The sequence below is a fragment of the Zonotrichia leucophrys genome, chromosome 2, assembly GCF_028769735.1.
Source record: "Zonotrichia leucophrys gambelii isolate GWCS_2022_RI chromosome 2, RI_Zleu_2.0, whole genome shotgun sequence".
Lineage (NCBI taxonomy): Eukaryota > Metazoa > Chordata > Aves > Passeriformes > Passerellidae > Zonotrichia > Zonotrichia leucophrys.
In genome coordinates, this window is record NC_088171.1 from 50639106 (window position 1) to 50654123 (window position 15018).

A 15018-nucleotide genomic window follows, 5' to 3' on the forward strand; every position below is an offset into this window, starting at 1 on the left:
CTCATGTTAAATATTCATGTCTTTTTTCTGGATAAGTACTCAGCAGAAAACTGACTATAATATCTAAAGATTTTACTGGGCAAAGCTGAAGCAATGGTACGAAAAGGTTTCTTAAATCAAGTAAACCCAGAAAAATGTACTAACAAAGATTTGCTTTAGTTGCTGTTGAATATTTTGAAGAAAGATTCATTAACCAGGGAGTTTTCATGGGAAAGATACGAAAACACAGATTTCACACAGTTCCCTCCAACTACCTTACTCAATTATCTTGTTCCAAATATCCTCAGGCCAAAGAGGCAAATATCAGAGACTTTTACAGTCCTCTTTGATACACAACAGAATGGAAGGAGACAGCCTTGTAAAAAAATTTCTCTCAGGATCATTCCATGCTCAGATGAACCAAGAGCAAGTGCCTCACCTCAGATGGCAGAGCAAATGTGCAGGACTGCTGGAACGGCCACGATCCAGAACTCAGCACCTGGATGCTGAAATCCACTGAAAGACAGGAGAAGAGGATCAGCTGCATTATCCCGCTTTCTCCTAACTCCCTCTTCACACACAGTCCCAGTTCTAACACAGACATATTTCTGGCTCATGGTCAAACTAACATGGTAAAAAATCATTAAGCACTATTTTATTTTTGTCAGAGCATAACCAAAGCTGTTCATGAGAGATGTCCCTGCAGTTGGAGAGCTTTACATTTACTGTTACAGGCACTCAATCCTCTCTTATTTGGAGAAGTTATTACTCTGTTTCTATCCCTACAATATGTTACAATTTTCCCACTTCGGTGTTAAAAGAGAAAGTGTTCATCATCACTCCACAGCACACAACTGCAAGAACAGACCTTCACACCTATACTTGTAAGGTATTTTGGTCAAGTCAAGTACAAACAATACAAAAACTAAGTAAAATTTAAACCTGATGATACCCAACTCTAATTGTAATCCAAGAAATATTTATCAACTCTTGACAGAATTTGGTTCAATGTGCTTCAGTTGAAAAGGAAAGCATAAAAAGGTGACAGGGGCATCTAACAACCTGGAAAACAATATCCTTAATACTTTCTCATAAGTCTAAGTATTAAACAGTTAAAAATCAAAACTGTTTAAAGAAAAACATCTCTCCAATCAAGCATAAAAAAAGGAAAAAAAAAAGACGAGACAGTATTCAACTTAATTTAGTTATGTACCTAAATGTGAGCTCTAAAATCAGGAGGAGGCTACTCAGAAAATACATAAAGAGCTACTAGAAGACAAAGAACAGACCTAGAATTTAAAGACCTAATTTAAACATCCCAGCTATCATGGTCAGCACTCTAATTTGTGGCAATATGAGAAAGTCATATATTTCCCTCACACACTTAGTTCTGCAGCAATAAGAGGAAGCTATACTATGCAACAGTAACTTAGGTAAAGGTGTTACTTACAATCTAATGGTTCTGAATTGGTCAGGTGCTTTTTAAACTGCTCATTCAAATCCTTGCTTACACCAATGTCTTGGAACATCCGCTGCAGCTTGGAGGTATACTCAAAACCGCAAGCTTGCTGTATTTAAAAGCACAGATACATCAGCAAGACACATTTTGGACATTGGCTAATGAGAAGAACAAAGTGTTGGAACTTATTTCCTTAACAGAAGATGTACAAAGTTCCATATTTCCCTTACTCAAAGTGCCCATCCGCCCTGGAATATGAGCTTTACCTGCCATTGAAAACTGACAAAAATTTTGTTTAAAATTAAGCAAAACACAATGAAACAGACTACTCAAAGGGTAGTCAACTGTACTTTGCTTAATTCTGCCTAAATATGGTTAAGAAAATTAAGCTACTTTTCAGTACTCATTCCTTTGACTAATTAAATCCATGTCATTCATTTGGCTAAGAATAATTAAGCTTAGCTCCAGCAGGCATGCACTAAAAGTTCCTATGATTTAAAAAAACAAACAAACAAAAACCCCATAGGTTGTGTATTTTTCTGTGCATAAAGTAAACAAATGAAAGGATGCATGTCAATGCTTTCCAAAACCGTGTGAAGATCTGCAAGGCAACAAATCATGGGACAGTCATGGAATACTCACTTTTAGTTTGGAGATCATGCTTGCCTCAGCATCATCACTAGCACTGTTTTGATGCACAAGTCTCTTTGCCAGCATTTTAGCATAGAATTTTTGAAACACATCTTTATCCTCAATGTACTTGAAGACAACCATCTGGAAAAGCCAAGATAATTTGTAAGGGAAAAATATTTGAACATTTGTCTTGTAAAAGATGTAGCAGGAACTACTTGATTTGTACCTAAATTTTAAAGATTGGGAGTTTTTTTGGGCTTTTTTGAGAGAGGGTGGAGGGACTGGTGGAGTTTGCTTTAAATATGAATACTATTTTAAAACAAGAACTGTATATTCCACATGTAGAGTATATTACATATATGTGGATATATAATGATATAAAAAGATGTCATGGAAATTATACATTTTATATGCATATACAGATTAGGCAAAAGCATAACTTCAATACAGCCACTTTAAATCTGCTGTAAGGGGTTTTTTTTATAAACAAAATAAAATAATTTTTATATTCTGTATGTACTTATAGACATCTTACCACTTGATTGAGTGTATCTTCCAATTCTGCTTCTTCTGGATTCTTTGAGCTGCAATTAAAGTAGTGCATTTTTAATGAGTCCCAAACCAGCAGAATTAAACCAACATATGGATGCATATGGAAGTTTTAGAAATCAAAGAATGCAAATTTTAGTAGTTCTGGGATCAAAGGCTCTTTAAAGAGAAAACAATGTAATTGCTCCACCTGTCAGCAATTCTGAGGTTCCCAAATGTCACAGGCTGAATTCCTGGACCATGACTTGCTTGGGACTTGCTGGTAGCCTGGTATTTTTCAGGATTTATGAGCTTAAACATGGACCTCTCTCTTCCTGCTGCTAAATGCTATCTTTATTTCTTATCTTAGGTAGTACAGTGAGAAGAAACCAGCTCACAGAGCTGGGACTTGACTGGGTAAAAGCTCAGGTGGCACCACGTTGTCTTCCTCCATCTCATGTTTGCCCACCAGGCAAACCCCAAATCTACCATGTACACAGTCAGTAGTTGCAAAGGAGAAAATAAACCCTTTGCTGAATGAAAGAGGAGATGGGAAAGAGAAAAGTGAGCAAGGTCTCCCATTTTTGGATTGTTTGGTGGTGGCTTTTTTTCTTCTGCCAAAACAACTAGAAATGGGACAAAACTGACACCAATCCAGTATGAACTGAACTGATATCAACTCAGGGTATGAGCTGCTGAATCACTTAAAGCCAAATAGCTTGAATTAAAATATGAACTATGAAAGGTTAGAAAGCAGTTTTTCTCCTCAATTTCTGCCCAGATAGAAGAAGGTATAGAAAAAACAAAAGGAGGGAAGCAACAGTTTTAATGGAAAAAGGGAATGTGCATCTCTTTACAAGATACAACACAATTTAAGTTTTTCAGTGTAAAAAACCCTACCTCCTTCAGTTTTACTGAAAAACAAAAACTTAAGATTCCTATAAGGCAAGAAAGGTTTGCTTATTTCCTCCACTTTTCCTTAAAAAGAATACCAAACAACACAACCTTTAGGAATGGTCCCACCGAAATTATTGTATCCAGAATTTGATAAAATTAATTTCTTGCAAAGTCAAATTGTGCTTCTGAAGACAGTATAAAACTTCATAGGCTACAACCTTTTAAAATAAAAGCCAACATGAAATAATAATTTGTCTTTGAGGACATACCTTTTCTTTAGTAAAGAGTCACAGTATCGTGCCAGTAGCTCTGGGGATTTACTGGATGATTGAGCCATTTTTGTTACTGCATTATTATTTATAAATCGACCACAAGCCTATAAATCACAAAAGACAGTGAAATTTTGGGAGACAATTTTTTTTATTTTGCATGGAAAAAAAAAAACCCCAAGTCCAGCATCTGCCACTACATGCACTTACTTTGTCTAGTGCAGCCACGAAGCCAGCATCATTGTTGAATGCAGACATGACTAAAGCGTTGTACTTCTTATGGACATCCAACACTGTCTGTACATACATTTTTGGATCCTGCAATAAGGAGAGACTGGATTTTGCAACCTGCTGACTTTCTGCTTTCTACTTCCTCCAAAATGGAGCTATTCACTGATCCAAGAGAATTTGTGCAGAGGAAGTCTATGATGTATTAGAAACATTTTGAAGGTAAACCAGTACCCAGACTAGTTCAGGTCTTATGTCCAGGACTGACTCATGTTACTGCAAGCTTTCATTTACAGCAACCAAAGTGCAGAGTGTACCACATCACACAAAAGACAACAAAGTATTTACTCAACCCTGAAAACATTTTCAAAGACTTAAACTTATTTCAAGTCACTCTTGAGAGAGATGGACAATTATAAAGTGGCAGCTGCTATAGAGGAAAATCTCTGTAGTAAGAATGTGACTGGTGTATATCCAGTAGGTACAACTTAGTACAGACACTTCAATCATTGGCAGCTCTTAAAAACTATGTGCTCAGCACCCAGTGGCAGCCAAATGCCAATAAACATCAAGCTTACTGTACTCAGACTGAGCTCTTTGTGCAGTTACTGATCTTTGCCTTTCAATAGACTGGAGTCAAGGAGTAGGGACAATGATGGGCAAGAAAATCATCAGGCACACAGGACAGCTACTACACAACAGGCTGGAAGACTAAAAAAGGCTAGAAGTCTTCAATTTGGAGATCAGAAGGTCTTGTTGGCTAGAAGTGGAGGAATATGGGCAGGGTTTTATCAGGATCTTGAAAAACATTTCCTGTTGTCACTGAAGACAGACACCATGGACCACCACTCTCATGCCATGCTTGAGACGAAGAACTGAGATTATTGAGAGCTTCTGAGATAAGGAATGCAAGTGGATCTGAAGGACATTCAGAAAAGTACTGATTACAAGGGCTAAAAAAACCAACAAACAAAAGGCACAAAAAGCAGCCAATTTTCTGACTGAAAAGCAGTCTTGTTAATACAGTTAACAGAGACTAGAGCACAACTCCTTCTGCATTGAAGTCTAAAACAGGTGAAATGAGACAGGCTGGTATGACTATTTCTCTGCACTGACTACAGAGAAAGTGAGAAGCATTTGTTCACTTGATTATCTGTTTAGACACAGTACAGGTAAATGAGGTTGGGAAGAATCAATCCTAAGTGTGACAGAGGACTAACAATGCAATGATGAACAGCAATACAGTGGTGTGTGGGATATTGCAAGAAAAGGCAAGATGGTTCCCAAGGGTAACAGCCAGAGATACTGCTGTGAAAATGAAGAACAAATGTGTGGAATAAGGAATGAAAGAGAAAGAAGTGGAAACAAGAAAAAGTGTCAGAGGCAGGAAGAGTTTTGTAAATGGCTGGACTCAACTAATATGTGCAAGTCTTGGACCTCCTCTCTCTGAAACATGAAATAATGCCTGGGGAAAGAGCTTTCATTTTTTTTGGAGGCCTAATTCTTCAAGGCCTAAGCAGGAAAAAATCTCAAGAGTGATGACCACTAGGGGATGTGCAAAGCATGGAGCAGATCTGATCTCAAAATTCACAGAGACACCTACAAATGAAACTGAAGATTCCTGAACTTGCTTCAAGATTACTTCATGATTCATAAAAGATCAACACTGCTAAAAGCTGTGCACTTCAAACGACAGAAAAGAACAACAGACACTACACCACTCAATAGAGATTACTGCTTTAGTATGAAGCTATTTTAAGAACTTCTCAAGAAAGCTGTAAGTACAAATAAACTTTGTCAAAAATCAAAGTTAATCATAGGATCATAGTGTTTACGGACCCACAAGGATCATCAAAGTCCAACCCCTGGCTCTGCACAGGATCACCCTGAGAATCACAGTAATGATGGTATTATCAGTGACAATGCCTGAGAGCATTTGCAAAGCGTTTCTTGAATTCCACTTTAAATAAAATTTACCAGAATCTATATTCTATTCTGATCTTGCTTTGTGCAGTGTTTCACTCCTTTTCCCCTGGAAAACATCATATTGTGCATAAAGAAGAAGGCAGGCAAAGGGTTTAAAAACCTTCATGTTGCCAAGATGCAACCCTAATCAATACAGAATCAAGTTTGAAATTACAGTTATGGGATAAAAATTGAAAAAGCAGCCTTTTCCAAAGATCTGATCTCCTCCTTATATTGTGACCTTTCCAACCATTTCAGTTCCTTCTTCTTCTTCTATTTCTCATGCTTTTCGAAACAGAATAAAGACATTGTCAAAAAACTTAAACCAACAGAAACTTTCTCTAGATAGTCCCATCCAAGTCAGAATTCCTTAAGATGATGAAATAAATGACAGTTGACTGGAGATAATGCTTCTTGAAACAGCGGACTTTCAGGTGTACTTGTATTGTAAGTGTTGGGTGTTGTAATTGCACAGTCAGCTTTCCAAGCAGCATGGCATCCTGACAGAGAGCAAAATCTCAGAAGGAAACTCACCTTCTCCCTCAATACCAAACTGAAACCAAACCAAAAATCCCCACAGCCCACCCAAACCAAATGAAAACAAAAAAACACACCCGAAAGACCCCCAAAATTTAAAGAGCAGAAACAGAGTGATGCAAATTTTGTTTTAAACCTTCTACCAAACATTTGAGAATTGCCAAGCCCTTACAAATTAAATTAGCGAGAGGGAAAACAAACAAACTGGAAGTTTTATCAGGAAGCATTCACTATCCCCTAATGTAAAAGTGCAGCACACAGAGACTTGTTTTAATGGGATACTTGCATTTAGTGCAGCTTCTCCACATTTCTCAATTGCAGCTAGACCCTGATTATGAATGTGAGTTTCCAAAAGTTTTTTCAGCTCTCCAAGGCCATCCTGGATTCGAGATACAAGGTTATACATGCGACCCAAGTCTGTAAAAGAGAAAAAAAAGGAAAGCTAACATCTCCCATCTGTAGTGCCTATTACCTCAATTTCTCATTTACAAGCTGTCAATAGGAGCTAAACATCCATTGTCAACAAAAACACATATGCAACTGCTCCTGTTAAAAGCCAGAAAAAACAACAGTAAACGATTATACAGCAAACCTTTGCACTTACCTGGAAAGCTAACACTAGTTAAAGAGAAAACAACCTGTTATACTTGGATCTACTTTTTACCTTCACAATGCAACCAAATTCAAGAATAAAAACCCACCATTTGAATGGCAGAAAAATTACTTCTTATTTTTAGTTTTTGCAGGTTTAAAGCAACGATTTAAAAATGGTGTTAAACCTCTCTTATTTAAGTAACATTTTGAGGTGCTGCCATGAATTTGAGACTCTTATTAAAGTTACTGCTGGCTGTGCTACAAGTATAACATTTCCCAGCTGACCACTGTTCTTTAAATCTTATTCTGAACAGGTCAGTTCTCAAATATCTAACATTACTTGTAGTCCTTTGTATACCAACACTCATACTTTGGGCAGCATCAGTGGTAACAGTTGGAAATTTAAAGCAAAATGTTACGTGTTGATACGACCATAGCAGGTAAATTGAAACATTATAAATCAAATTTCCTTCAATAAAGCACTGTCAGTAAAAGACCTCTCTTCAAAAAAAACCAACTTTGACTGATTACCAGTAGTAATAATTGTATCTGGAAGAAAAAAGAGGTTCTGAAAAGCATTACAATAGAATCAATGAAGGCAAAACTGCATGCCATTTCACATATGTTAAGGCTTCCTATTAAAATCTCACCAGTTTTTAGCCAAGATTTTCCAAATCTATTAGCAATTTTGGAAAGTCTAATACTGAAGAGGGTTTTGATTTTTACTATTTAGTTTCAAAGGATAGATACTTTGTATTTTCTGAGAGTAGAATTCTTCCAAAAAAAAGCAAACAATGAATTGGCCATAAACCAGGTCCACAAACCTGCCAGTCACCTCTTACAATCTTGCCCTCACTGAACAGGCACTCCAGTCAAACAGTAAACAATCAGATTATTTACTGTAAACTAAGGAGGATATTTCACCTTGTAGAACACATGGAAAGGTTGACAGCTCTTCCCAGGTGCAAGGACTTCTCTGAAGGGCTTGTGAGCAGTTTATTACACCAGAGGATTATCAGATTAAACAAAACAGAGCAATCAATGAGCTGGTGCTCTACCTAACTCTGAAATACAACACAGAGTTTGATACCTTCTAATACTGAAGGGATGACAGTTCAGTTAGGTTTCTGTATAACACTTTCCTTTCCTTAAAACTTTGTCAAACTTAAACTTGCAGATTTGAAAATGAAACTTTTTTTTTCTCTGTGAAAAACCATGATTGCAACCTGATGTTAACTTTTATAAGAACATATGAATAACTCACAGAATTTTAGAAAAAAGTTAGGAAACTAATGCCATGCATAGGTACAACAAGCTGCTGCTGTATTTACCCACAAACAAGTGTTCACAGGTTGGTTTACAAGAATGTCTGTGTTAGGGGGAATAAGGAAGAGATGCTACAAAGTCTCATGGAAGATTTGCATGGTAACTCCACCTACATCATTACAGCCTTCTCCCAATAAACCCAATTATTTCCTACAGGTATTATACTGATGTGAGTATGTAACACATGAGGAATGTGTCCCACAACCTTTATAACCAGTTTATGAATTAGTTGCACAATGGATTAAAAAGTTACAGAACACCAACCGGAGTGGCCTGTAATATGATATTCTCCAACACAGTTTGCATGGAAGGACCTCAAAACCAGTGCATTTTCCTTTCAAGAGCAAAACAATAAATATTTTAATAAAGAGCAACCTTTTATTGTAAGTTTAGGATAATCTACCAAAGGCTATACTAGTATATCACAAATTGGAGAATGAACTGATTAAAGAGTGTGTGATTAAAGAGGGAATTACCAGACTGTCACTGAAAATACATTTTCTAATCTTGAAACCTCATGAATCTTAAAAAGGGCAAGGGAACTGCTACAATTTCCATAAGTGAAGCTTGATAACAGAAGAAAAAATATTTTGAAAAAGAAGAGAAAAATTAGGCATTTTAGAGAAAGTCTAGTTAATCTTAGAAATAATCCACATGAAACTAAACCCAAAGATACAGAACTAGACAGTGCCCAAGACACAAGATAATTCTTTTCGTTTTTACTCTGACAAACTTATGGAATTGCATCACTATGGTAAGTGATTGTACTAAGGGCTCACAAGACCCATGAGCTTGATAAAGTAGGAGGAAAGAATTAAAGTCTGTGAAGGTGTCCTGTGTTCAGAAAAAAATTTTTTGTTCTATTGCTATTTCATTTATCAAAAGTAATTTATTTAGTCATTTCACAAACCAACACCCATTAAAATCTCTTCTAACTATGGAGTAAATATTTATAAACACAAACAACATCTGACTCAAATACTAGTACAGATTATTTACATTTGAATCAGCTAACTTCTGACCTACTAATCATGCTCAATTGCCCTTTTTGATTTCAAAGCATCTTTTCATTATCAACATGACTATTATAGATAGTAATAATTTGTAGTTGCTATTTTAAGAACAATATACAATGAGACAGAGTCATAGTTACAATTTAAATCTCTCAAATGAACAATTTTATCGTTAGTAACTTAACCACAGCATCTCTTTCATTCTGCCCCTTTCATAAGAGCAGTATTTCAGCTATACAGCCACACTCAAACTTGAAATACTGATTTAATTAGTTCCCCAACTGGGAAATCAGAATCATGATTCATCCTTATCATCTGCATGATCCACAGGAATTAGTTCTGGCTGTTATTTTGTGCTCTCTATAAACTCCTGAAGAAACTAATACAAACCAACACAACTGACAATTCCTTAGAGATACCTAAACTCTGATAATCTTCACTTATTTCAGAGGAAGTGTTGAAGAAGTCTTTATGTTATGTGTTCTCTATGACAATATATAAGAATCATTTTCACGGCCAAAATTAACTCATCAATTAATAATTTCCACTCTTTCCTTGTGCTCTATATGCAATATTATGTATTTTATATATATTCTATTTTAAAAGCTACTTATTTGCATCTCTTCCTCTTTTAACATTTCCGATACATACTTCTGAACATTTTGGATTTTAAAATTCTCAGTGCTGACTCAGGAAGATCCACAGATTAAACTGAAAGAGTACTGGTCTGTTTTTCACCTCCCACCTCTCCCACACAAGATTCAGCTCCTGCTGGAAAAATGGCTCAAGTGCTCTTGAAACTCTTCCAGCTATGTTAAGAGAAATCAAACTGTTTGACTGTGCTGTTCTACTTTAATATCTGGGGTTGGGGTAGGGTCCTTGAAGCAGTATCATCAGCCATGCTGATTTCATTAAACCTGCTTGTCCATCAGTTTAGTGACTATCTTCCCTCTCAATCTAATTCCTGAACACAAGACATTTAGCTAGCACCAGATTTTACATTATTCACAATTCATCAGGGAGGAGAGCTCTAAGCCTAAAGCCAGTGTTTGAAACTCTTTACCTTCATTTTTGTCAGCGTCCAACAAATTCTGAAACTCTGTATGAAATATCTCCAGATGTTTTTCGATGAGTACTTGCTCACACTTTCGTGCTAACTCATCTTGTGTGCTCTCATGGAGATATACCTGAACTCTACGCTGCTCCTCAAGGAGGCGAGCTTCAGCCTACGGAAACACAGAGATAAACATGAAACCTACAGGGAAGGTAGAACACAAATCCAACAGCAGAAAACAGAAAACAGGTGACTGTTCAGTCAATTCTTCTAGAAAACAACAAGAAGCAAACTTCTCTCTAGACTGGTGTTGTGAACCACCTACTTTAGCAGTTATTTTTCCAGTAATCATAATATACATTTGGAATTGATGTTTATGTTGATGAAAATACAATGTGCTGTTTAAATGGTGGGGGAGAATCAACAGCAAAACTGTTTTCCTCTTGCTCGTGAATAAGGAGTTTACAGATGGAAATCTGCTGTCAGAAAAAGAGAAAGTCTCTGACACAAGATGCTGGCAGTTTCAGGATCAGCAAGCTCTCCAGCTACAGGGGTACTTTTGTTTAAGACAAACATTAATGTATTTCACGGCTCCACAAAACTAAAAGGCAGGAAACTACAATTTAACACTATGCCCATGACAAATTTATTTGAATAGCCTCATCTACATTCTTACACAGAAAAGCTTCCCAATAAACTACAGCCATTTAAAGTATACTTGCATTTAATTTGGCATATGAGATGCTACATATGCGTATCTTCCTGGCAAACTAAAATTCTAAATGTCACTCAAGGAATAGAACTTATGGCGAAATGTAAAACTGAAATTGTTTACATAACAATTACCTCTATTTCATTTGCAGAAGTGTTAAGGATTCACATTACAAACCATTTGTAACTGCAGCACATTATTAGGGATAAAGGGTGTATGCCTTCTTATCAGCCCGAATTATTTAAGTTAACATCGTCAAGAAAATGGAATTAAGTTAATTCATTGTCTTAATATGCCAGAGTAACAATTAAGCATGAAAGATCATATTCTGGACAGTAAAAAAGGAATAGCTACACTGCAAGTGCACTGCACCATGCATAGACAGCTTTAAATCATCTAAGTCACTGTTAGCTTCACTTGTTCTGCAATGATTTTACACTTAGATCTTGTGAAATGGTCCTGGATTACTGTTTCCTAGAACTAAACCAGTACTGTTCAAAAAATAGGAAATGAAATCAGTAACTTGAGAAGGGATACAAGCTCCAGCTCCAGAGTACTTGCCAGTTTCTTACCAGTAAGGAATAACAACTTCCTTACTTAGAGGAAATAGCAGCAAATCTTTCTTATGAACACTGGAACTACTTAGCCTGTATTTAACCAATTCTGTATTTCTGTAGTTCAGGAAATTCCACCACTTCTGATGCTGCTTCTTAAAATATCCTTACACTTTCACTTTTAATGTTAACAGTCAACTCTCATTGTGAGCTCTTCTATGAAAAGAAATATTTACTCTAACTTCATGTTTCCTTATACTCTCTGTTTTATTTGGTGTTCGTATACCTCCATTTTCCTTTTAAAGTCACATTTCAGAAACAAGGGAAAAATAATTAGTTCACACAACAGTATCTTCACTTGTGTCAACTATAAAGATGAAAAGTTCAGTGGAACACTATATTTCAAGGAACAGTCTTAAAAAATACTGATCTTTTTCCCTACAGCACATCAGGCTATGCCAACTTTACTCATGAGTTCTGGCCTGAGAATAAAAATTCACAATCCTTCTAAACTCAGTAAGTCTGCCTACGTAACCTCATACACAAATCCTAGCTCTAGTTAAGATTTTATTGATTATTCTACAAGACACTACCACAATTCTCCTGTAACAGGGTAACAGTCATGCTATGCCGGTGTGCCCTAGGGTTCTCCAAGGTTCCTTTTTATTTTGCAATGCTATTTATCGCCAGACAGAACTCAAAGTACAGTGCTCCAGTGAGAATGTCAAGTAAGTGTACTAACAGCAGATTACTCTGTTCACAGTTCATGCTTCCATCAGATTACTTGTAAGATCTTACAGCCACTAGTGTGTAAGGAGATGCCAAGAGTGCCCAAATGGCTTCTATACATCTCCAATATATTAATTTGAGCAGATACATAAGGCTACATGCTTTCCTGCTGAACAGCTTTCCCCTGCTGTCTGCTAACTTTGTATGTGCTTTCAGCTTCAAGCAAAGCAAATTGCTGTTTTGTGGATTTCTGAAGCCTTGAGGATTGTTTGGGGTACTGATCAGTTATTTCTACTTGCCTGTAATCTCTAGTTCTTGAAATAGCAATGACCTTCAGACAGCTTCCTACTGCCCTGTACCAAGGAAGTCTGGATGAGCCAGTCATTCAGGTTGTGAATGACTGGAATTCCTCTTTATACATACATTAGGATGAAAGTTAAAACAAGAACTTGAAAGGGAAGTAGCAAAAAATAATTAATTCAACAACAGAAAAGTAAACATAGGTTGGTCTGGTAATTATTGGGAAACTACTAAAGGCACAATTCCTTTTACTGTGTTATTTCTAGGACTTCCCCTCCAATCTTTTTTTTTTCTTGTTGGGTAAGTCTTAACTGACTTTAATGCCAAGAGTTAAGAAAGGATGTGTTCTGTGGTAAAAAGCATTACGCAAAGAATATTGCAGGGAGGGATGTGTACCTGCACATTACATACTTGAAAAGTTCTCTCATTTTTTAACTAAACTGAAAGGGAATAAAAAAGCAGCAATCCAGAAAGTGAAGAAAAGTACTGGGAATAAAATACATGAAGCAGCACTTGTCCAAGGTGGAAGATGACCTATCTACTACAGGGTCAGTAGGACTGACCTAATAACCTGGCCAGAAATAGCCAATGTTTATCCTGCTTGTCCTTAGTTGCCCTGTCTGGGATCCCCAAAATTAGAGACAAGTTAAGAATTTAAATCTGGCCTCTGTTGATGAGAAGTACTTTGTAGGGGTTCATGACACTAAAATATTCTGAGAGAATTAAAGTTAATTAATGATGTATTTCCTTAGCCAGCTTGCTCAGGAAGGTACTTCAATAAAAGTGTCAACACCCTGTTCCTTGTACAGGAATGGTAAACTTGTGGTATTAAAGCAGAATTATTGTTTGGGTGTCTTGAAGTCTAAAAAAAATCTCAATCTATTTTAACTTAATCTTCTCTTTTGACTGTTCAGAAAATTCCACTGAAAGGTGGAATGGAGACAAACTTCAGACCAGATAAACAGAGAAGCAACCCACTACAGGGAAAATTAGCTGTTTCTGTAAAATAACCATCATTTTAAGAAACTGACAATAAAAGCCTAGAATTTATATTCCTTTGTCTCTAAAAAAATTGGTATCCAGAAAAACAAAAATCACAAAGAAGATTAAGTAATTTACCTTCTTCATGTACTCTGTGACTGGGTTCTGTTGCAAGAATTCAGTACTTTCTCGTGTATAAAATCTCTCTGTGTCAGCAAGAAACTGAGATTCAAAGGATTCTTTATAGACAGTTAGTGTAGGTCCTTTTGCAAATGCATCGTCTTCATTCAGCCCCAGCTCCACTAAAGGAAAAAAAACACGATCCAACAAAAAAAGACCAAGAAATAAAAAAACTGGTTGTTATGAAGTGGTCTCCTGCAAATAAATAAGGACACTCCTAACTTAGATAAAAGCAATCAATTGGGACTGTATCAGCACCACTTTTAAAAAAGTACATTGATTTTGCATTTTAAAACTATCAGCACAAGACATTACTAATGTCAACTACACTTTTAGATACATTTCTTAAATGTAGGGTTTGGAAAACTTCACCATTTCAAATGCTAGTTCAGATTCTCCTTTCGCTTTTCCCTCTTACAAGTTCCAGATTACATGCTTTTGCTTTTGTTGATGAAACTAGTCAATAATTTGGATGGCAATGCTCTCAGTATTATACAAAAGGGAAAAAGCAACCCCACTGTGCTATGCAAGCTACCATCCCTACCCACTTCCAGATTTAGCTGCTTAATAACTGATTTGTAAATGATGAACACTCTTGTCTATCAGTTGCACTCTCAAGTTTCACAAACACAGTATAATCATCTGTTATGGTATAAAGTATCAGTCAAATGTGAAGTTAAACAATACAGAACTGCATTTACATTACTGTAAAAAAATCTTTACTGGACATATGAAGAGGTGGGATATTCTGGGCTCTGATAAGGTACACAAATTTATTTATTTTTAAGAAAGTAACAGAATCTTAAAGAAATCACATTTACCATAGGATTGTACAACTCCACTGATCAGCCTTGTATTGATAGTTTCACCATTTCTTTCCTTTTCAATCAATTTCAACACTGCATTTGTTACCTTAGAAAACAGGGATTAAAAGTTAAGTCAAGCACAGAGAAAGCAGAGAAAGCAGCTGGTAGATCAAGCACCATACTTAATTAGGAGTCTATTTCCATATTCAAGAAAAGTCAGGTACCTTGAGAACAACATTTAAGTGAACACAAAGTTCCTACAGAGAATGATACT

At 36.3% G+C, this 15018-nt stretch overlaps 1 protein-coding gene across 1 annotated transcript in view; it reads right to left on the reverse strand.

Moving 5' to 3' along the window:
• CUL1 (cullin 1) overlaps positions 1-15018 on the reverse strand; it is a 52021-nt gene that overhangs the window by 6537 nt on the left and 30466 nt on the right. Inside the window, exons 6-15 of the mRNA XM_064704985.1 lie at positions 14760-14850; positions 13897-14060; positions 10492-10654; positions 6782-6912; positions 3976-4083; positions 3766-3872; positions 2607-2655; positions 2081-2212; positions 1430-1547; positions 419-495 (exon numbers count right to left, since the gene is read on the reverse strand). Coding sequence (XP_064561055.1) covers positions 419-495; positions 1430-1547; positions 2081-2212; positions 2607-2655; positions 3766-3872; positions 3976-4083; positions 6782-6912; positions 10492-10654; positions 13897-14060; positions 14760-14850 — 1140 coding nt within the window. The remainder of the gene's footprint in view (positions 1-418; positions 496-1429; positions 1548-2080; positions 2213-2606; positions 2656-3765; positions 3873-3975; positions 4084-6781; positions 6913-10491; positions 10655-13896; positions 14061-14759; positions 14851-15018) is intronic.